Genomic DNA, 23,495 nt, shown 5'->3' with positions numbered 1-23,495 from the left:
AGTATATTTACTCAAGTACTGTACTTGAGTATGTCCATGTTATGCTACTCCACTACAATTCAGAGGTAAATAGTGTACTTTTACTCTTTAACCTTTAGCTACTTTGCAGATTGGATTGTGAAATGTAATCAATACTTAAATTAGACTATAGTTACACTTGGAGTAAATTCACAAGCTACCCTGCAGTATACAAAGTCATTCAAACTAGCTGCACCTTTACCAGCTTTGATAAACATATTAATGAATCAATAATTATAATCAAAACATATTATATATATTATTCTGAAATTAGCCAATTTGCACGAGTACTTTTACTTTTGATACTTTAAGTATGTTTTGATGCAAATACTTTTGTACTTTTGAGTAACATTTTGAATGCAGTACTTTTACTTGTAACAGAGTATTCATACACTCTGGTACTTCTACTTTGAATCAAGCACAAGATCTGAATACTTCTTCCACCTCTGACTGGACCTTTAGTTTATTTTATAGTGATTGTTAAACCTGCAAGTTTTCATGTGCTTAATGGAATTATTATTATATGTCTTTATTGAACAAGGACCACGTCTTCAAATCTAATTAATTAATTATTAAAGATACACTGGAATATTCCAATGTTTAAAGGCCTTAAAAGAACAAGCAGATTGCACATGCAGTGTGCCTCAGTGGGATACACTAAGCCAATTCTTATTTGTTACTAAATATTTTTGTTTCCTAAATTTGGTGTTTTTTAATATAAAATAACTTACATGATGATTATTGTTTTTGCTTATTTTTGAATTGTATGCACTCTTTAAGGCTATTTCTGGAATAATGTCTATTCATTGACATTGAGTCAATTCAAATAAACTGAATGATAAACAAAACAATAATATTACTGTACTATACTGTAATACTTTTACTGGCAATAAATAAATAAATACATTTAATAAATAATCTTGCATATGGACAAATATAGGAAGCATGGATTAATAACTTTTTTCTGTTATTTCACTAATTATTATTTGATGTCTAAAACTAAAATTCTTTCACAACTTTACAGAAGAATTACATTAAATACATTATGGATTAATGATATATATATATATTCTTTTTTTTATTGGAAACTCAAGAATATGTAAAGCTCTCATTTAACAAACAGACTATTCATCGATAATTAGTTAGTATTTAACTCTTGTCAGTATTATTAAAAATAAGAACAGCACTGATAAAATCAAACAATAATCGAGGTTTCCCCTTTTAACACTTACATGGCAACACAAATTTTAATTAAGATAAAGACATACTTTATTAATTTCCAACAGAAATTCCTTTTACAATTAGTTTACAGTAAAATGAAAAAGTACAACTTTTATTTATTCATTACAGATATGTGTATGAACACCAAAGAAAATAGGTCCATACAAATTAAGACTGCAAGTCCAAGTTGAATCACTTGGTTAATTTATAATCTCTTAAGGCTTTGAGAAACATACTTAGCTTTTATAAACCTGCATTGAGCAACTTTGGTAGTATCAAACAGTGCAATATTCTTAGTAAGCAGAGCTTTACTCATGTATCTACATCCTACCTGCAATAAACTGTATCTCATTGGACCCTTAAAAGCTTCCACATCAACTTGATGACAGAATACACACAGAGTCACATTAATAAAGAACAAAATGTACAACAAAAAGGAGAAAAATGGTTTTAAAAAGCGGCATAGCGGTGAGGTTACAGATTGACTAGTCTGAGTACCGCTCCCCACACCCCTCCTATTACATAACTACGGGAACTAGGGGAACTACAGTTACCTGAAAGTCAGAGTTTGGTTTGTCCTTTCTGAGCTACCAGAGAAACATGGGTGCAACATAGCTGAATCCATGAAGAGGAATCTTATCTTCAACTGAAACCCTAATGAAAACATGAACGTGAATCCTTTATTCCATTTCCTTCAATAAATCCCCCTAAATCATCCACACTGGACATAAGGCAAACTATTGCCTTATTTAACAAGATATCATCTGAAAGTCAAGTCTCATGTTCCTTCTGATGTATATCCTCCTTGTTGGGCAAATGCAGGGGGGCAATAAACCTAAGGCTTTGTAACAAACTCCTAAAGGATCAATATTATCATCCGTAAAACATTAATGACTCGTTTGGCAGAAACACACAAACATACTGTACATACATAATGTAACACAGGAAATGGCAGTCGTCTTTTGTTGTTATTTCCATCACACACACAGACACACACACACAGACACACACACACAGACACACACACACAGACACACACACACACACACACACACACACACACACACACACACACACACACACACACACACACACACACACACACACACACACTAACGTGACCTAGTCTACAGATTTGACCTCTTCATTGGACTTCTTTAGGAGGCTGAGCAGGTTTTGGGACATGAAGTACGGCCTCTCTGCTGATCCGTCGTTGCGCTCCAGATCCTCCACTGTGACGAACACAAGCAGTTGAAGAACAACATTCAGGAGAGTTATTTTACTTTTTCATGTCTCAGCTATCTATTATCTCATTTGCCTTTCAGTAACTCTAGAAACATAGGTGTCACTTTGATTTGAAAAGTGGTGGGGACCCTTTTCTAGTGTATGTAACAAATGCTTACCATTTGTTAGCAACAACCTTGAGACTCTTGACAACCTGGCTTTCCTCTTTATTGTCGCTAACTTGACTCAACAGCGTGGCTGTTAGTCATGTTCATAGAGAGAATGGAACATGCACCCAGAGTCCCTAGCAATAATGAGGCCCATGTCAAGAAACATAATATAAATAGTAATTATGATCCTAACATTGCACTCTACAAAGTGAGGAGACCAACGAGAGACGAGAGTTAAAAGAGTAATTTAATTCCAGGTTGTAAAGCAGTGTTTTTGTACCACCCTATCTGACTGAATTTTCAAGACGTGTGTTCTGTTGCCCCTGTGATCACATGCTACAGTGATGTCATGGTAAGTAAGAGGATAAACCAGTTATTCAGTACTTCCTAACCTGGGCCCATGAATAATTGAACTTTAAATATTAATAACAAAAAGAAATGCATATTTCTATCAGAAACAATATCTTTTTCTCTCCAGATTGTCCTTCTTTCATTATCTAAAGATCCTACCTTCTTCGATTACAAATAGTGATTCTTTGGTTGAATTTAGAAGTTCCATAACCAGCAATAAGGGACTGCAAGTAATTTCCTTTTAACCTGTCACAAGCCAAAAAGCTACAAACCACTCCTTTGTAATTGCAGCAGAGGCAGAGATATCCTGATTTTAGTCCCTAACATTGGTCAGGTTTCAAGAACCCAGGATACTATATGTCTCATAATGCATTTTCAATCTGATTGTTAGCAAATGCTCACAGCTTTCAAATTGCTTTTCTTGAATGTTCTAAGGTTTATAAAAGCTTCCCCCAAAAGCCACAGAAAACAATATGAAACTGTTTTACAGGCTCGGTTCTCTCCATGGCCGGTCAAGTGCCCTTAACTGGTGAAATTGTTGTTAATGCCCTTTAAGACTAAATAAAAAATGTGTTGCTGATTTTTTTTGGTCCTGAAAACTCACCTGCTACCAAACGCCAAACCCTGTTGAAGCTCATTTTTACCCACAACAGAATGACTGTGATTAAATACAATCACCTTTAATCAAGATTTACATCCGATAAATATGGAATGTCATCAATCAGTAACTTCATCAGGAAATCAACTTACATCTTTCACAAGGCGACAAACGAGAAAAAAGTGTACAAAAGCATCCAGAGAGTTGAGCTGTTAGTTGCAAGCATTCAGAAGGCCATGTCAACACCATGCAGCAGAGAGACAAAGAGGGGAGAGGGACAGAGCAATGCAGGGTGGGTTAGTCAACATTTTTTTGAGAGGGGGGGGGTCCGAAGAGAGGCTGCGTCATGGTGACACAAACAGCACTTACATCAGTTCAAAATACCAAGGCAAGTAGGTGGCAATACAATACATCGGATCCCATCTTGGATCTCTACAAGACTGAAGCAATTCGTAATAGAAGAACACTACTGTATATATACACATTTCATAGGAAAAAAATGATCCAATATTCATACAGTATATCAAATATGTCTGTAACATTTTGGCTGGTCAGCTGGTATTATTGTAAACAGTGAAAGAGATTCACCATCGATTGACATGAGTGTGTTCCGGCTGTAAACACGGTACATAGTGGTTTCTGCAGTGCATCCGTTTAACAGGATTAAGACAACAAATATCAGTGACAGCAATCAGGCACAGGTTCAGCACTCACAAAGTTCTACAGATCTTCACGATATATAAAAACCAACACTGTTCTAAAACCAACACAAGAGAGCGTTTTTATTCAAGCTACAGAGATGCACCTGGGCTTTTTGACCTTCTTTGACCTCCTCCAGCTGGATGTCACATCGGAAATATTTAGCTTTTGTTGTTGTATGCCGCACATTTAACATGCCTACATCACATCAAGGTGTAGATACAGTACTTTTTGAGGTTTACCAAGCCTAATTTCTTTGCCCTTGCATTACTGTTTACCCCTGTGGTGCAGAAGGAGGATTTTCCTCCAAAGATTCCTCCTTTTTATCACCTGTCTCCTCTTTCTCAGCCTTCGCAGCGGGAGGTGGGGCGTCCTCGGTTTTTTCCTCCTCCTTTTCCGCCTCTTCTTTCACCTCCGCTTCTTCTTTCTTTTCAGCCTCCTCAGCCTGACTGACTTGTTCTTCTTCTTTGTTCTCCTGTTGTGGCTCTTCGGCATCCGCCGTGGCCCGCAGAGGCTGCTCCTCCTCGTTTTCTTGCTTGAGCACGGTCTGCTGTTTCAGTTGGATTTCTCCATCTTGCTGTTGAAGAGGGGTCTCCTCCTCCAGTTTCACTTCATCCAATGGCTTTGCAGGACCAGCAGATTCCCCCTGCTCAACGCCATCGTGGTCTTCTTCCTCCCTCTTGGTTTTGGAGAGGATCTCGTGCAGCTCGGGCGACATGAAGTAAGGCCTGTCAGACGAGCCGTCGTTTCTCTCCAGGTCCTCACCTTTTTTCGTTTATGGGGGTGCGTAGTTTGTGGTTTTTTTGATTGGGTTAATGGAAAATGAAAGGGAAACCAAAACATAATATAAAAGGGAATGTGTGAAAATAAAGCAAAATGAACGGGAGGAATAAGACAAAGAGAAGAAGAGTCAGAAACATGGCCAGAAGGAGAAATAAGCATTTTAGCTCGAGGAAGTTGTATTAGTGCTTGAAAAAAGAAAGAAAAGAGGAGATCTGACTGAATGCAAAGGTACTCACAGAAGCAGAGGAACAGTGTGTCCACACACATGGCGTACACGCTGAAGAAGCCATGGGCGATGAGGTAGGATCCCACTACCAACGTCTAGGTGAAGGAAATTACAAACATCAACAAAACATCCAGACTTCTGCTGTCGCATCAATTCCCCCAACCTAGCTCAAAAGATAACTACTGAGTTTTAAATATTTGTTCTTGGCTGCCATATATTATAATTTTATGAAACATCAGTTCACATCATTTACAAAAGATGAAATAATAAAATCCTCTCATTAGAGAAGCTGTAACTAGTATAGGTTTTGCCTAAAAGCACACTAATACCATTATTATAGCGTGCAATGCATTTCTCCCAAAAATGTTGTGTATGATTCTGAAATTGAGTTATTAAAGGGGCCCTATCATGACTTTTGACTTTCTCTCCCACAACCCCACTGCCTGAAACTTGGACTCCTTTGATTTCTTCCGTAACATAGTGACATCACTACAGTATGTTACACTCGCGTTTTGATTTGCTAGTGCTTCAACACATTGTACAGAATAGGACGAAACAACTCTAAGAGTTTGATCACAACAGAGCTGGCCAGCTAACCAATCAGAGCAGACTGGGCTCTGGTTTCAGACAGAGGGTGAAAAGAGGTGCTGCAGCACAAGAAAAATAAAGAGCTGTTTGAACATTAAAGCAGAGTAGAGGCACACAACATAATTATGAGCATAACAGGGCCCCTTTAAATTGCATCTGATGCGGTCTTAAAAAGTTCTCAAATTGACCCTTAGAAGCTATTTGTGAATGTATATGATATACCTGAGTGTTTCTGCAGTGAGGTGTCTCTGCCTGTATAGTGTGTATCTGTTTCTTTGAAAGAGAAATCCTGCATATTTAACTGTCTCTCACCAATATTGGCACCCAGTAGTAGTTGAGAGATGGAGCAGCTTCCTCTATCGCTTTGATTCTCCCAGAGAAGAAGAAGAAAGAGAAGATGCCTGCACAGACAAACAAAAGTAAATTAATGGGTTTCCACAAGAAATCCTGACAGATCCCTCTCCAGGGATCACGCTTTAGCACTAAAAATAAAAAGCTCTCCTACCAACAATTCCAACGATGAGGAGCTTCCCAAGGAATAGCAGGAAGTCAGTCACTTTATCTAAAACAGCGACCCTGTGCGTAAACAGATCAGCAGAGAATATAAGAGAATATCCCATTAAACAAGGATAGGTAAAGCTTAAATATTCAATAGTCTAATTCCTATATAATTAAACATTCTGGATATAAATGGGATGAAACCCCACCTGACGATGTTCCTCATGAGCAGGAAAAAGGCATCCTTAGCAGAAGGGCAGAAGCTTTTTCCATAGATGGCGATCTAAAGAAAAAAAACGATGTACCATTTTAAACCGGAACCAGATCCAACATCTCTGACACAGCAGTATCTGGTAGCGATGACTCACCATGATGTAGGCATTCCTGTTAAGGAACTTGATACATTTCTCCAAACACCAGAAGCAGCACTTCATGCAGCTCAACATGAATTTAGCACACTTGTTCTGAGCACCTGAGGGATGTGAGAAGCATGTTACAATTCATTCATTCATTTATGATTAGAGTGTTAAATAAAATGCATTGTTCTGTCCTCTGGCATTACACATGCATCAATGTAAAACCAGAATCCAACTGGTCTAACAAGAACATCTTAAATGCATATTAATACAGTCACTGATTAGTATAACATAAAGAAGAAGATACACAATCAACACAGTCCCGCAGTGAGACGTCTCTTGGCTACCATAAACTGGTTGACAAATATTTGTTTTCTCTGTCCAAGCTTTCCGTATTCAGAGAGAGAAGGCAAAAATAACACAATCGCTGAGATACAAGTGACTATAGCTTAGCTGTTGTTTCAGAACAATGGACTACACTGTTTGTTGTGTGTACATTGCGTGTGTGTGTGTGTGTGTGTGTGTGTGTAGGTGTGGTGCTGTCCATAGTACTGAAATGGAGCATAGGAAATTGAACACGCTTTCTCTTTCTAGTCTGCTTGATTTTTGTGGATGGAAATAGACATTTTGTCAGCAATCCACAGACAGAAGGGAAACTACAGGGGGGCGAAGGCACCGAGGGAGAAAAAGAGAAAGAGAGAAATACAGACAGCGATAGGCTGCTTCTTTATTACAAAATAGGCTAATTATCATGATTTATGGGGAGAAACCAATGCAGTTCTTCATAAAAATCAGATTTTCACCATCATCTTAAAGAACATATGGAAAGATCCTTTAATTTACAATCATTTTATCCAGCAGATGTGAAGACTCTACTGTGCGATTGGAAGTGGAATTAGGCTCCTTACGGGCAGGCTACATTCAACACGTACCATATGTGAACCATTAGCTGAGTGGCTGCCTTCTGCAACACAATGTCTCCCTATAATCATTGAAAATGGCTGCACCAGGCATGGAAGCAGTCTGTTACACAAACGTAAGAAAGGGTAGTCTTATATATATATTTTTTGGTGTGAGAGCCTTTTGACACAGAAAAAACAGTGTCTGTTTTTAATTAAACTACTGATGAATATAATAGTAGGCTTATCGGGGTAACCCCTACAACACACAAGTAATTAAGTAAGTCGGTGATTGAATTTTCTGACCTTTCAACTTGTGGTCCAGGTACTCCAGAAGGACCCTGATGACCTGAACAATGGAGAGGATCAGAGAGCCAAAAGCCAGAGAGCCAGTGTGGTATCTGGACAGGAAGTGGAAACAGAAGCCAACCATGAGCTTAAAAAGTCAGCATTGATAGTTGTAATGGAACAGTATATTCACAGTTGAACGGATTGCTAAACAATACAATATAAATTGAGTCTCTAACCGGAGAGCCCGTCCAAGCGAGGAGAAGATGGGGAAGGCAGGAATATCGTCTGGCTTCTTGAAGGCCCAGTAATAGGAGGCGAAAGCCCCTGACAGAGTGACCTGGCCCAGTGCTGTCACAAAGTTGGCGCACCAGAAGAAGAGAAAGACGTTGTAGAACTGGAACAGGATGAGGTATTTGTGGTAGAGGGTCTCCCCACCATAGAAGGCAAACAGACACTCGGCATCAGCACACTGAGCTGAAACCTTAGAGGTGTTGAACGTCTGGAGATTAAGGGAAGAGGGACACCACAGTATTATTAAAGGGAGTTAAAAGAAAGATATGATGAAACTGTGGTACAGTCCAGGTAAACAACGAGATAAGCAAAGGTGTCAAATATAGAACGAGTATTTGTCTTTCTGACTAAACTCCACACACAACTTCAGGCAGTTAATCTCATGAGGCAGTGACAGTACCTTGGGGTCGCAGGTCTCTCGTGAATACTCGCACTCTGTGGTGTTGAACACTTTGTACACCTGCTCATTAGAGGTGGACAAAAAGCTGTGTAGAACGATCAAGGAGATTACAGCATGTCAACAAAGGGAGGATGTTTCTCAAAAGGTCACAATCAAAAGACATATGCACCCTAAAGTAAGAAGGTTTCAGAACTGGGAAGATAAAGTGATTTCCAACAAATGGAAATGATGAAGCAACTTTGAAAAGTAGTAAATGTGGTGGATTGAATGTGTAACTGTTTGATTACTTCGATAATATATTTAAAACACGTTTCTTTTCCATTTTTCTTTAGTTCTTTAATTACTTGGTATTTAAATTAATGCAAAAATATATTCCATATAAAGAGGAAAAATAAATAACAATATAGAGTTGGAATCTGTGCAGTTAAAGGTGAAATAAAAAAAAGGTTGTGACATGTATTTGCTTTGACTATATTTGATCTATATCTGGACAAAAGAAAGGATACACAGCAGTGATGGCCCAGTAAGCGATCACCACAGACAGCAGGGCAAAGGTCAGCAGGGGGTAGAACAGAGATGACATGACGTGCCCAACAGCTCTGAAAAAGAAAACGTTAAGTCAACACGATTAGGTAAGACCTTTTTTTCCCAAGCACTGTCATGTTAAGTGTAAAAAGAAAGGACTTTCCTGACTGCTAAGGTCGCTTTTCAAATGGTAAAGTTATTAGCAAACAGTTGTCTACTTTAGCAACATTAGCAACTGGCCATCTAGAGCATTGGAGTTCAAAGTTCATACTATTTTTCTTTGTTTGGTCTCCAGAAACTGCTAATGGCAAAGGTTTTCCTCTTACACGTCTCAATGCTCCGTAGTGATGTTTTGTGAACAGGAAGACTATAGATATATAGGCCCTGCAACGGGTTGTAATAACGCCGTCATTGGCTTCCCACTACCTGTCATCGCTGCAGCGAACACGGTGTCTGCGTCATGCTAACAGCATCAAAAAAGACTCCTCATATCCAAACCACAGTCTGTTCGCCCTCCTCCCATCAGGGATAGTTTACAGGAGCCTTAGATCACGCACCGGCAGGCCCAGAAACAGCTTTTCCCACAACACCATAACCCTCCTGAACTCTCACACTCAGAACTAGCCGACCACACTCCCACACACCATTGAATGTCATGGGGCTCAAACCCAAAGCGCCTCACACTCAGGGACATTGCACTCCTTGTGACTTATTAGTAATGCCTTTTTTTCATATTTATAACATTTGTATCTACTATTGAATAAATCTGTATTTATCTATCTATGTCTAAACCCTGCACCTTATATTTGCTATGTTGAATGAATGCACTCTATTAGCCTTTGCACTTTCTGGTTGGATGCAAACTGCATTTCGTTGTAATCTGTGCAATGACAATAAAGTTGAATTTAATCTAATATAGCACTAGCCAATCAAACCGTGTGTACGTGTGTCCGGGGCGGGAGATTAATGTGATTGGTTGTTGGTCGCGTTAAGCCCAAGCGCCAGACAGGCCCACTGGTAAGCGTCAATGCAACGGAACCGTGTGTTCGCTGCGTTACGGTTTGGGAAATACTTCTGGGGAGTTTGTTACAATGAGCAACTTCTTTTATCCATTGTCATTGTAAAAATACTGAAGTGCATCTTTATAACTGAACAGAGAGATGCCAGACCCAGCCGACTCTACTGACCTGCTGGCCTCCTTGATGAGAGCGATGGCAATCATGATTCTCTTCCTGAGGAATATGAGTAGCAGGATGATGATGACTTCTACAATAGCCAGGATGATCACTGTAAAAGATTAAAAAGCATTCGATTAACAGGATTCATCAATACCTTATACAGCGATGTATTTCAGATTGCAAATGTGTGTGTACGTACTGAAGGCCAGCCAGGTTTGTCTGATCTGCAGGTACACAGAGAAGTCCGTCTGCACGCCCAGATCACGGATAGTGACGTCAGAGCCAGGCTCTCCCCTCAGACTCGAAAACTCCATGTAACAGTGGAAAATCCCTAAAGAAATAGTTCAAATATTCAGATTTGCTTTGTAATTAAAGTTGATCATCTCCAGAGGCTGAGGACTTACCATATCCGATGACAAGAATAACCAAAACAATCATGACCCAGACCATGATGCCAGCCAAGAATCGCAGCAGGACGATGAAAATCAAGCTGACCAGCATGGCAATCACAAGACCGCTAGAGAGGGAAGACACATTGTAAATCGTAAAATGCCAAGAGATAATTGCAGAGTCTTCTTGGATTTTCTTTTATTTGACAGGAACAATTAAGTCTTTTGGCTTCCAAATGATAAGTTAGCTGAAGTCGATTTTGAACACTGATGCTTTTGTATATCAAATACAAACTTTTACAGCCATGATAACTGCATCCCTTTCAACATCTACAGTGAAGTCTTTCTGAATCAATTCAGTGGTTCCTAAAAACTATTTATGAGCAAACGAAAGAAACATTGGTGTTTGTTTGCCGATATTTTGGTCTTACTCCTGATGTTCTACATAATAATGTCAGTGTAGAGTTAAACAAATGTAAACAGGCTTACAGCAAAATCCAGTGCCAAGACTGAGTGTAGTCCTCAAAGATTCTCATGGCCACCTGGCGAGCTTCAATAACCATATTTGACTTCCTGAAAACAAAAGAGAGAGAAGAGGAAAATGTGAGACATCAGTTAGGAATTTATGCCCAAACATGACAACCTTTAGCAAAAAGTTAAAGGGGCCCTATGATGAAAATGTTCAGGTTCATATTTGTTGTACTTTGTGCCTCTACTGGGACATGTCTCCATGCTTTAATGTTCAAATAGCTCTTTATTTTTCTCATACTGCCTGTGCTGCAGCACCTCTTTTCACCCTCTGTCTGAAACCAGAGCCCAGTCTGCTCTGATTGGTTAGCTGGCCGGCTCTGATGTTATTGGACAATCAGTTAGAGATGTCCCGGCCCTTAGACTTTCACGTACAATGTGTTGGAGCGCTAGCCAGTAGAAGTGTGAGTGTTTCACAATGCTGTCACTATGTTATGGACCTAAACAAGGGACTCCAATGGAGGCGTTTCAGGCAGGGGGTAAAACCTATATAACATGATACAGAATAAACCCCAAAATAGCATAGTAGTGCGTATTTCAGTAAAAAATGAAGCCCATAATTCAACATGTCAGCATTTACTACTGTTAGTGTAATAAGTACGACGGTATGTCAAAAGAAATACAAGGTTTATGCTATTCCTTTACTCGATAAAATAGATGAATGCTGCAAATTATTATTGTTATATATTTAAATAACTACCATATGTGGAATAAATAAACACACATATTATAGCAATAATATAATATAATATTATTAATATATTTTTAATTCACTTTGGGGATTCAAAGTAAGCCTTTATTTGAAACCTGTTCATTTTTTTGCATCGTCATGTGACATTAAGATGTCAATATGACAAATAATTAGACATGGCTTTCTCCAGCGAACACAACATACCAGATGGTGATACACAGCTTGATAATTAACAAGCGTTATTCCCATTGCTTTCTGCTTTGCAACTTCCCCCAGTGGGAGAAACGCTGATAGAAAACTCTGACGTAACGACCCTCCAGGGTGCACACATACAGTACAGCAGACTTACGATCAGCATGCAGTGCAGTGTATGTTGCATTTTAAGTAGCCTATCTAATAACAGCAGTGAGATTTGATAGGGATGTGATATGCTAGCTGTCAGCTGACACAGCATAGCAGCATGTGAGTCAGGAGAGTCAAATATTAGCATTTATCCAGCTAGCAGCATTTCTTCTTGAGCTAAAAGGGAAGAAGTTTCACTCATTTTTACTGATAAACAATTCTTGGATTATTCAATGAACCTGTCAAATAAATATTATGAGAATATAGTCCACCTCGAGTTCTGAGAGCACAAATGATATCTTTAAACAACAAATTTAGACTAAACCAACTACCAACCAAGAGGGATCACATTTATAATGATAAAATGCTCACAACTGTCAGTAAAGTAACTAATCCATTAAAAAGAATCATCATTTTAACCCTCATTTTATAAAAAAAAATGACTGTCCATTGCATTTGAGTGACACCGTTCTGTTTAATCACACATTTTCCCAGCATTTGTTAATCATGTCGGGGTTGCGATATCGTGACGTTATAACATGATTGTACCTGTGTGTTAATCCAACATCTCTGTCATTGTGCAACCATGAGAGACTGATTCATGTACCCAAAGGCTAACATAATTTGTTGCCATACAGTGCCATGGACTCACTTTGATGCCTCCAGCACATCCGTGGCATTGATGTTGGTGCCCTCTCCAGCATCGAAAGAGGTCTCATTGCCAACCACCACCACACCACCTTTCATCGTCCCCAAAGCAGGAAGGCAGCGCCGCGTGACTGTGCGGGGGGAGGAGATGATGATACGTTTATGTATATTGATATATTTGTTACGAAATACCAACACACAGCAGCTTGTGCGGAAATAAGGTTTAGGAGGTGAAGAAAACAAGTGTCTCACTTACAGGGTTTACTGGGCATCAGCATGGCCGGGCACAAGCCTTCCTTGAGGATCTCAGGAGGACTCTGAAACATGGCAAACACCTGTCATTTTTAGAGCATTTCTACTGTATTACATCAAGCATGTACAAAATGTGACTGATTTAAATACTTACCAATTTGCTGAAGTCCACTCCATCCTTGCAGTACTGTTTGTAGTATTCATGGTCTTCTTTGTTGCTTACCTTGGCTTTCACCAAGGTCATGTGCCGGTCAGGACAGGTTTCCACACATAACTGAACACAAATAGACACAACATACAATTATGACAATTAGCGTGGTTGATAGAAAGTAGAAAAACATTGCAAGGAATATAAGTGATAATTATCTGACCTGCGTGGTGGGACACTGGAACTCCAGCAGCACCAGAGGGCTGGCACACTTCAGGATGTTAAAGTAGAACAGAAGAGGCTTCTTCCTGTTGTGTAAGAACAGTTGAACCAAACTGTTATTAGGCCTGTATCATAAATAAATATGCTGGATCACACAACAGAGTCTGCATGTGAAAGGTTTCCGAGGGCACGTATACTGTAACGTCATATTGTCAGGCGACTCACTCCAGAGGAGTTCCAGCTTGTCCGCAGAACTGACCCCTGCTGTCCGTGGGATAGATCACTTTCCTGGGGTCACCCTGAGACCAGGCTGCATAGAGAATGATTGAAATCATTTAGAACAAAAGAGGAAATTTAAGAAAAACACATTATCTAAATTATTATTATTATTATCTAAAATGTAATGACCGACATACTGCACTTCTCAGATCTTTTAACCCTATTAATGCCAAAAATATGAAGAGGGTCTGAAAAGCAGGGTTTGTTTTAGCAAACTTTAGCTTGTCTTTCAGATTATTTTCAACTTTCTGGTGCTCATTGAACGCATCATGTGAGAGATGCTCTTGTTTAGACAAGTTATCAATCATAGCTTAAGTAATAGTTATATTTCATCATCAAATAATTGTATCGTGCTCTTTTGTATTTTTTTATTTGTGGGTTGGCAAATGTATTTATTTTCTTAGTATGCACTTTACATACATTTCTTGTAACTGTACACGTACCGATATATTGGGGGAAAGTTCAGCTGTGTTTTCGTATTGTGATAAATGTGAAAAATCAATAAATACATGTTTAAAAAATGACTAATATCTGAGCTTTTCTACCCAAGTGGGAAGACATGAATGACTCTGCTGTGACCAACAGTCATTTGACAAAAAGTCAGGGAAAGTCTGACCGAAATTCAGGCAGTTTACACAAAGAAGAGTTATAAAAGCTATATTTAATTAATCATGAAATAAATTCTTCTTTTAAAATATTTTATAGAATTAGGTATCTTGCCATCAGCAGGATGGTGTTTTATTTTTGTATATCAAATCAATTGATCAGTGATCACCACATATAGGTAAACTAAACAACATTACAATCCTGGTTTCTATAGATTTTCTAAATTGAATTTAGACACCTCACTGATTAAGGCAAGATAGCTAAACACGTTTGCTAAATAAACCATGTTTCCAAAAACATTTTAATAAATAATGTGCACTACATTGAAAGCAGGTTTCCTGTAAAAATCGTACGTCCTTAAGCAATGAAACAGAACATATTAATAGTTTAACTTACCAACAATACCGACAGCAAAATACCCCAACAAGGCCAAGATGAAGATAATACAGCAGAGGATATCTGTGCAGCCCCTGAGGAGAGGAGAGGAGAGGAGAGGAGAGGAGAGGAGAGGAGAGGAGAGGAGAGGAGAGGAGAGGAGAAGAGAGGAGAGGAGAGGAGAGGATTGTTACTTGTGTATTGTCAAACATAAAGGAAATAATTATCAGCTTGTGAAAAAGACATTTCACCTGTTATGAATCGGTCCTTTGAAGTTTGGGTCAAACTTCCTGGACTCCCCTGTGGACAAAAGAGACAACAGGCTTGTTAATTTTCAGTCTGATTAAAGTCAAAACACTTGCATGAAGGCTTTTATCCAAACGTGTGGTTTCACCTCTGGGACCTCAATTTAGTCTTATAAATAAAGTGGTGGCTTTTATATTTAGTAAAGCTCTATGGCATTTTTTGTTCAATTGAGTTTCAACCTGAGCTATAAATCTGTGCAAAGCATTGTTTACACTGAATACTTGCACTAAAAATATGCTTTCTTCCCATAATATAGCCCATATGAAATGATTGATAGGTTTACTTAATTGGTATAGTATATGTAAATGTAATGTATGGATTTTGTGTATGAAATATACACACGAGTACAAGGATGCACTGTGCAGCTCCTTCAGTGACAGGCTGCGGCACCCGCTGTGTCTAACGGAGAGATATCGCAGGTCCTTTATTTCCTGCAGCGTTCAGGCTGTTCAACCACCACGGCGCCTGCTAGACCCCCACACACACATAGAACAACAAAGACTAAAACACTGCAGTACTACTTATGTGCAATATATATACCATAAATAGCTGTGCAATTTATTCTACCACCTTTTATACTTTCACCTGTCTGCTATAGCTCTAAACTGTTATCGGGACTGGATGTGTATCTTGTAAATTGTGTAACTTTGACATTTTTTCTTATGTATGATTTTTGAGAGATATTAAGCTATCTTTGGGTCTTTGCTGTAACACTTGTATATTTCCCCTCTGTGGGACAAATAAAGGTATTCTGATTCTGATTTTGATTCTGAGGACTTATTCGAAAGCCCGTTTTTGACAAAGACAGGGCATTCTCCAGAACAAAAGGATTCTTCTGCCCAACTGCCATGCCTAGCAACCCACAAAAAGTCTCCCCTGGTGATGTTGAGCTCCCCATGGACAACAGCAGCCGCCATGGAAACACCTCAGACACTTCAGGGAGGAGGGAGGAGAAACATAGACCAAGGCCAGTTTGCCCACAGTGAGGTCACCATGAGCTAACACAGCGAGTCAACAATATGAAACGAAAGTGCCCATCGCTCATTTTCTGAAAAAAAACATGTTTTAGACAGGAAATCAGCCGGGGGAACACAGTGAGCACAATGTTTTCAACTGATATCCTCTTGACATAACAAGACTGTGAGATATTTCACACCCTGTCACATAACTGTACGTGTGGGCTGTAAACCAAATGATAACAGATGATGGGGTTTACTGTCATTTCTTCATTAAGCGCGCAAAGTGGGAGTCAGAGGCGAGGGTAGCTACTTGTTGTCACTCCGTAGTGCTTACGTACTGCATGTCTGCTACATCACACTCTGTTAACACACACACACACTCTGCCTACACATCAAAGAAACGAAACTGGCGTTAATACCACTACAAAGGCTCCACAGGCCTTAGTCATTTAGGTAAAATGTGTCTTAAACCATCAGAATTACTGATCTTTACAAGAGCCATTCGTCAATGCAGCAGTCTGACAAACTTGGATTATATTTAAAAGACATTCAGAGCATGACAGTAGTAGACCGTGACAATACCTTTTCCATCGTATTTTCTCATGTTGTCGTTATTTCTGTCTCTGCCATAGACGTTTCTATAGATTTCTCGCAGTGTCCTACTGTTTGGCAGTTCTTTTTTTATCTTGTCTTCCTGTATGAGGGCTTTGTCCTCTAACTCTGACTTGTCACTTCCTTCTTTCTGTGTTTTCAAAGCACTGCTTGACTTGTATTCCCTCTTTCTCTCAGCTAGCTCATCGGGGGAACTAAAAGATAAACAGTATTTGCTGGGGGAATTAAATGAGGTGCAGCACTATCAACAAATACTTAAAGCATGTGAACCTGATGTTGACAAAATTGCTGCACTCACTCTTATAATGCATCACTTAGTTTTCTCAGCTTCCTCTTTCTACTTTAAGCTGTATTTCCCAGCTGCCACCACATCCCCCAATAAGTGTGTAATATTTAAATATAACATCACTAACTTTCTAAACAATGGACAAAGACTTCTTGAAATGGTTTCTTGCATTGTTAACACAATGATGTGGCTATGATTATGATGCATTGTGTGTATCTGAGGCTACATGAGAGATAAGGGCATCCTACGTGGTTTTGCAGGCACATGACTCTGCCCACTTACTCTGCCATGTGACAAACTAACAGCATGCCATAGGATGAAACACAATACTGAGTATTGACCACATTCAAGTGCCTGTTACAAACACAGTGCCATGTTTCTGCCCATACACACTGAACTTACTTAACCTGTATTCAAGCCCAACAGATAGGGTTTTTGAGGCTCATATGAACATATAGAGCACAGATTTTAACCTGACAAAGGAACGCCCTATTTACTAGGCTACATACTGTATTGAGTTACATATTAAGCTGGGCCTACAATAATGTGTCGGGTTGCCATAGAGAAATGTATAAACATATGTGTATACAGCATACAATGCTAAGCTATTAAAATAATTGCTTGTAGCTGAAGCTTACAAGTTTGAAGTTATGAAGGGGGGACCAACAGTGATTTAGCACAGGATAAATAGCTCACGTGGTTGCAAAAGTATTCATGGGTCAAGACTATCATCACGTTGTGCTAAAGAGGCTCTATCATGCTTTTTGGGGTTTTCCTTTCCTGTAGTGTGTTATATAGGTTCTTGTGCATGTAAACGGTCTGCAAAGGATTAATCCAAAAGTTCACTCCAGGGTTACCCTCCCCCCGCTTACTTCCGTAACATAGTGACATCACCAAGTAACACCTGCGCTTCTATTGACTAGCAACATACTGACTGCAGTGGGTGTCAAGTTGGGATTGAATCAGAACTCCCAGATCTGAAGATGAGTGCACTAACCCACCGAGCAACAGCCTCCCCAAATGTTGGATTTGTGTGACTAAAATGAGAATGTTGAGGTGCTGGTAGGTGAATTCTGCTTCCTTAAGACATAGGAGACTACCTGTTATCTGTTTCCGACTGTTTCTGGACTACTAACTAGTAATAGAGAACCTGCTTTCCCCAAAATGTATCTTTGGTATTTCTATACTACATTGCCTATGTACATTTTATAATCTAGAATGAATGATACCATGTGTTGATAGGACAAAAGCTGTATGTTTTCTTTTTAAAATACTGCATTTAAAAATAAATAAAAAAGGTTGCACTGTAGCCTGTGTTTCTATGTTAAAATGTAAGCACGTTTTAAGTCATGGAATACTGCTTTTAAGTTTTAGATTTCAATTATTGAGATATGATTGTTATCACAAAAGGTGTTAATTTACACTAGCAGACACAAGTGACATAAAATAACAGGGAGCGCTGAGGTGTTAAGTGTTAGGGTGCATAGTATTTAAAGTTTGAATGGATTCCTGCTGCCATCACTTTGTTTGAATACATTTCCTTTTCTGCTTCACTTTAGAGGATAAACATTGAAAGCAAATTTTCCATTGACCTTTGATTTGCTGAACCGTCTGTTAATGTGAGACACAGTCCATTAGAGCAGGAGGAACAGGCATCTCTTTGCCTGCTTTGTGCCATAAAACAATCTCTGATTGTGCTAAAAGCATTCCGGCGCATTTCTCTTGTAAATGCCGGCCAAATGTCTCGGAAATACACTGATTGTTTATGGCTGGCAAAATTAATGGTTAAGTGGTTTATAGTGTCAGTGTCAGTAGTTATAGCAACCTCAAGAAGAGACTTTTTGAAAGATGCACATGTTTTTTTTTAAATACTCCAGAGGCCCTGATGATGGAAACACACAGAGCCTGCCAGACCATGTTAGTCTGCATTCTGATCCATGTAGATATTATATGTCTGACAAACCTTATTTAACCAAACTGTAATGGTCTTAAATTTACCCAAAACAAAAATACATCATTTACCTCTCACCTGTAGTGCTGTGTATCGATCTATTGGCTTGCTTTGAGGTTGGCAAATGAGATTGTCTCCAAAATAATGCAACTAGATGGCACTCAGCTTGTAGTGCTCAAACAAAGCAAATACATTCATCGAAATGTAACAGCCAAGGCTCTTTCCAATCATGACTACTCAGGATATTCCACAGACCTTGTTGTTAACATTTCTTGGAAGAACCATTTTTTCCCCAGCAAATAAACCAAACAATCGTATCACCATGCAGAAGGAAGTGTGCATCTACCAATGCACAACGGGCTCTCTTGATCTAGTAAACGTAAAAAAATCTGCTGAGGATTTCATAAGCGGTGAACTGTCCCTTTAACAGTTTATGTAAAACATTTATAATATTTGAATTGAAAAAAAGTTCATGCTAAAAAAAAGTGAAGTAATTTGGTCTCGGCCTCTTTGTGGTGTGTGTTCACGTGTGTGCCATTAGAGGATGTGATGATGTCATTACTAATGTGATTCACTAATGGGCCCGGAGGGGTTATCAGATGAACCCTGCCCGGCTACCTTAATGGGTATGTGGCCACTGTGGTTTTTTTTGTGTGTGTGTGTGTGTGTGTGTGTGTGTGTGTGTGTGTGTGTGTGTGTGTGTGTGTGTGTGTGTGTGTGTGTGTGTGTGTGTGTGTGTGTGTGTGTGTGTGTGTGTGTGTGTGCGTGCGTGTGTGTGTGCATGTGTGTGTGCACGCAGACATGCAGGGAGACATTGCTCTGATTCTTGACAATGTTATCTTTCTATTTAGAGCCTGTAAGATGTATAATATATGGGACTCAGAGATGACTGTATGTTGTCCTTCTTACTGCTGCATCAGCTGTTGGTGCTTCAGCCCTGACTTTGACATCAACTTATAATGCCTTTGACCTACATACTTATAAAAAGAAAGGAGGAAACACATTTCAGTCTGTTTGTTGAAATAAATGTTTGGAAATGGCATCCACTGTCTCAGATCACTGACTCTCTGTACCCCTCACAGAAACTGATTATATCAAACAACAATGGTGGGTCTTACTTTTTAAAACCCACAGTCCAAATGAGAAGCAATCAATGGGAAACCTTACGCAGTCGTGTGTCTGCTTGGGCTCAGACATGCATGTGTGTTATATGCAGTATGTGTGGCAATGCATCTGAGTTTGCCAGCTTAATATTGACTGGAAGCCTCTTGACTGTGTCTGAGCCAGACGAGGCTGTACACAGTGCAGGCTTTGCAGGCTGCAACATGCCTGCATGCACACATCAGCCTAGACAGAAGGGAATTGAGGTATCAAGAGTAGTAGGCAAACAGGGACCACTCACAAGGGTCACACTCTGATAATAAAAACGGTTTTAATGAGTTATGTGTGTTTGCATCATATAAACTTTTATCCCCCGTGTGAAAGGGCTCATGGGGGGGGGAAAAAGAGTTGACGTGGTGAAAAGGCAAACAAGGAAATGTTCCACAGTGGGAGCTCCATGGATTGACTGGAGAGGATGTGCGCTCTTAGCGTTTAGGGTGTGGGCTGTTGGGAGTATCTTGCATTGTGAAAGAAGGAATAACTGAAAAACCACACAGCATTGGTGTCATCTTCCCAATTAAATTCCAGTATAGAGGCTGCGGTTTGCTCTTAAGCTATGGCTACCCTCCCATACTGACAAGCAAAAAAAAAGAAGACTGGTTGGGAGAACTTCATGACTCAACAGTTCATATGAACAACAACCCAGCCCAGATACAAGAAGAAGAACCTCGGCTGCTGAGGGCTGCTAAATTGAGAAAATGCCTGGGTGAAACATAATACTGGCCAATGAGTCATGTCTTTGACTGGTATAGAAGACGCATTTTCCATAATATGTATATGCGAAAAAATGAGTGTGTACAAAAGCTTTAAACATATGTTGGTGTGTTTGTACATTTGTGCAATAATCTGTGTGCATCTATTGATATGAACATGAATCTATAAAACAGCATTTAAACAAACATGGCCTGTTTTGTTTATTTGTGCTGTGGAAACAAACAGCAATATTAAGCTAATTTTGTATTAGAAGAACAGCCATGTTTGAATAGACGACAACCTAGCCTACTTTTCTATATCATCCTAGTTTATCAGTCACATATTAAGCCATTTAAACCTCTGGTTGTGTAGTATTGGTTTTACTGGAAGCAGTATCTGGTTCGGAGTGAAGGATTATACAAATAAAACCTCGCATGTACAGTATGTTTCTTTCATTCATATTGTATTGTGAAATAAAAGACTAAAGATGAGAACTCTTGTAAAAAATAACCCGGTTTAGGATGCCTCCAGATCTGCATGAGGTCCACACCCATCCATCCCTTGCACTCATTGTTTCCATTTCTTCGTCGGTTTAGAGAAAATCAAAGATCGGTGAGACAGCAGTCACTTTACGTTTTCTTACCGTATTTAGGGTCCGGGTTTTTTTCCTCCAGCTCCATTCTCACACACTGCTAGGCTCCTGGCTGCTGATCAGACGTTAGACAGGACAGTTACCATGGATATGTCGAGGAAAAAAACATCAATAACAGTAGAAGACTGCTATAGAGAGGAGACCATCCCATACCAAACTGAAGCAAACGGCGCATTCCAGGCTAACGGAGAGGTGAGGCAGCCAATCAGAGAACAGAACCCTTTGACTGACAGCTGCTTCAACCAATCAGGGCACGCCGGAGCAGAACAAAAACAGTTTGCCGTTACTTTAGTGGAATGTGTGAAGAGTGTAGACTAATGTGTTTCTAACGGACATAATGCATTTTATTAGGACGTTGGAAATTTAACGGCGTTCCTTCATGATTCAAATGAAATCAAACCGCGTTTTTTATTATTATTTTTGCTTTTAGTGTGTGAATTAAAAAAAAGAGCACAGCAGTGTTGAAAATGGTTATATTATATTTACTAAGCTTGCTTTAGCCCTCACTTATTGTACACACTTTATTTTTGCATTTTCATTGATCTCCTCTCCACTGTAGCCTATTCATTTGGCCTCTTCAGTTTCAGTTGCTGTGCCAATTAAGGTTCTCAATACTGAGGATATATAAATGTTTCATGTAATAGATTAAACTGCTCAGTCGTATTCAAAGTAGTCAAAACGTCTCATCAATACACTTTACATTGTAGTTCAGAAGTGAAAAACATTCTATTCATTCTGCACCACCAGTATTATTTGTGTGATAGCCTATGGCTGATTATCAGTATACATACTTAAATGTCATTTTATTATAAGACCTTTTTTAAGCGTTTTTTTATAATTTGGTATTGCTACATTTACTTATGAGTATATCCTCCAGAGCAGCACTCTGAGGAAACCTTTTTCTATAACTCATGAAATTACTCTTGATTGAATTGAAATATGCTTATCGATAACAAATTCAAGAGAAATGAATAGCTAAGCAAACAGTTACTTTTGCTTACCATCATTTGAAAACCCGTTTATGAGAAGTTAAACTGGTTATAGCAGATAAATGACTGGCTTCTACTCTCTGCACTCCACTCAGCACTTGTAGACAAACTGTAGCAAATCTGTGATATGGTTTACAAAGATACAACAACAAAAACAGACTCCTACAAACATTCAAAAAAACCTTTAGAAAGTCATTTAGGAGAGATTATCACGTTTTATACATGTGAAGGTGAACTGTGACAGTTGACTGATCTGGCCACAAAAGTGTCATGTGTAGGTGTGTCGCTAAAGCAATGAATAATTTAAAGGTACAACATGTTATCAGGTGTCTTCTCAATCCTGATGAGAGCATTAACAGTCTTAAATAACAAAGAAATAAAAACATGTGCGCACAGTTGCTGGTAACATCTTCTTTGGAGAGTTATTTCATGTTAAAAGCCCACTTGATTTTAGAGTATTAGGCTGGGGACTGAACCACTAACCCTCCCATTGGTGGACGATGACTGAGCCTTTATCTTTGAATACAAGGTGTATATGGTGATGCTATGAACTAACAAGCAGCTTGACATAATACATTGACCATTCCAATGGAAAACTGCTGAACTTTCATTCAAATATGTTTTTAAAACTAGCAAAATGACTAAAAGCCAATTAAAGAGATGTGTCTTACTTGTCGAGTGTATAAGCATTGATATGGAAACACTTGGTCACATGAGATGGAAGCTGTTGAAAAAGAAAAACGAGAAATTGCAGAAATTTCAAAAATAACATTAAAAGATGGCAAGAACACTAAATTCCAATTGAAGTAGGTGTGTCCTTCAAGTCCCAAGATTTATCAGCTATTGAACTAAGAAACTAGGTAAATGTAGTAGAAGAAGAAGAATCGGAGGATGAAAACCTCTTTATTGGTCACACACATGCACAGAGCAGAGCATACACAGGGAAATTTGTCCTCTGCATTTAATCCATCCTACTAGGAGCAGTGGGCAGCTATTGTCAGCACCCGGGAGCAATGGGGGGTGGGTTTTGGGGGGGATTTCTGGTGCCATGCTCAAGGGCACCAAGGAATAATAAATAGAAGGCTAAATG

General features: G+C 39.1%; 1 protein-coding gene across 3 annotated transcripts; it reads right to left on the bottom strand.

Annotated features, from left to right (window-relative positions):
• Positions 1 to 1,251: 1,251 nt before the first annotated feature.
• On the bottom strand, positions 1,252 to 21,584 carry slc44a2 (solute carrier family 44 member 2 (CTL2 blood group)). Of its 3 annotated transcripts, none has more exons than XM_063883864.1 (22): positions 21,408 to 21,584; positions 15,048 to 15,096; positions 14,818 to 14,891; positions 13,762 to 13,846; positions 13,538 to 13,622; positions 13,321 to 13,440; positions 13,171 to 13,231; positions 12,919 to 13,045; positions 11,195 to 11,278; positions 10,721 to 10,833; positions 10,516 to 10,647; positions 10,326 to 10,425; positions 9,120 to 9,212; positions 8,614 to 8,698; positions 8,159 to 8,421; positions 7,938 to 8,032; positions 6,745 to 6,848; positions 6,586 to 6,659; positions 6,384 to 6,454; positions 6,191 to 6,279; positions 5,301 to 5,385; positions 1,252 to 2,471 (listed from the first exon to the last, which is right to left on the bottom strand). In XM_063883864.1, the coding sequence occupies exons 1-22, from the start codon at positions 21,442 to 21,444 to the stop codon at positions 2,362 to 2,364; spliced, it is 2,136 nt and encodes a 711-aa protein (XP_063739934.1). In that variant the 5' UTR covers positions 21,445 to 21,584; the 3' UTR covers positions 1,252 to 2,361. The 3 variants fall into 3 exon arrangements, with proteins under 3 accessions (XP_063739934.1, XP_063739932.1, XP_063739933.1); XM_063883862.1 differs by lacking the exon at positions 1,252 to 2,471 and adding an exon at positions 2,488 to 5,046; XM_063883863.1 differs by lacking the exons at positions 1,252 to 2,471; positions 21,408 to 21,584 and adding exons at positions 2,488 to 5,046; positions 16,644 to 16,813.
• Positions 21,585 to 23,495: the final 1,911 nt, after the last annotated feature.

The sequence above is a fragment of the Eleginops maclovinus genome, chromosome 5 (assembly GCF_036324505.1).
Source record: "Eleginops maclovinus isolate JMC-PN-2008 ecotype Puerto Natales chromosome 5, JC_Emac_rtc_rv5, whole genome shotgun sequence".
Taxonomy (NCBI): domain Eukaryota; kingdom Metazoa; phylum Chordata; class Actinopteri; order Perciformes; family Eleginopidae; genus Eleginops; species Eleginops maclovinus.
This window is presented reverse-complemented; position numbering and strand designations above follow the sequence as displayed.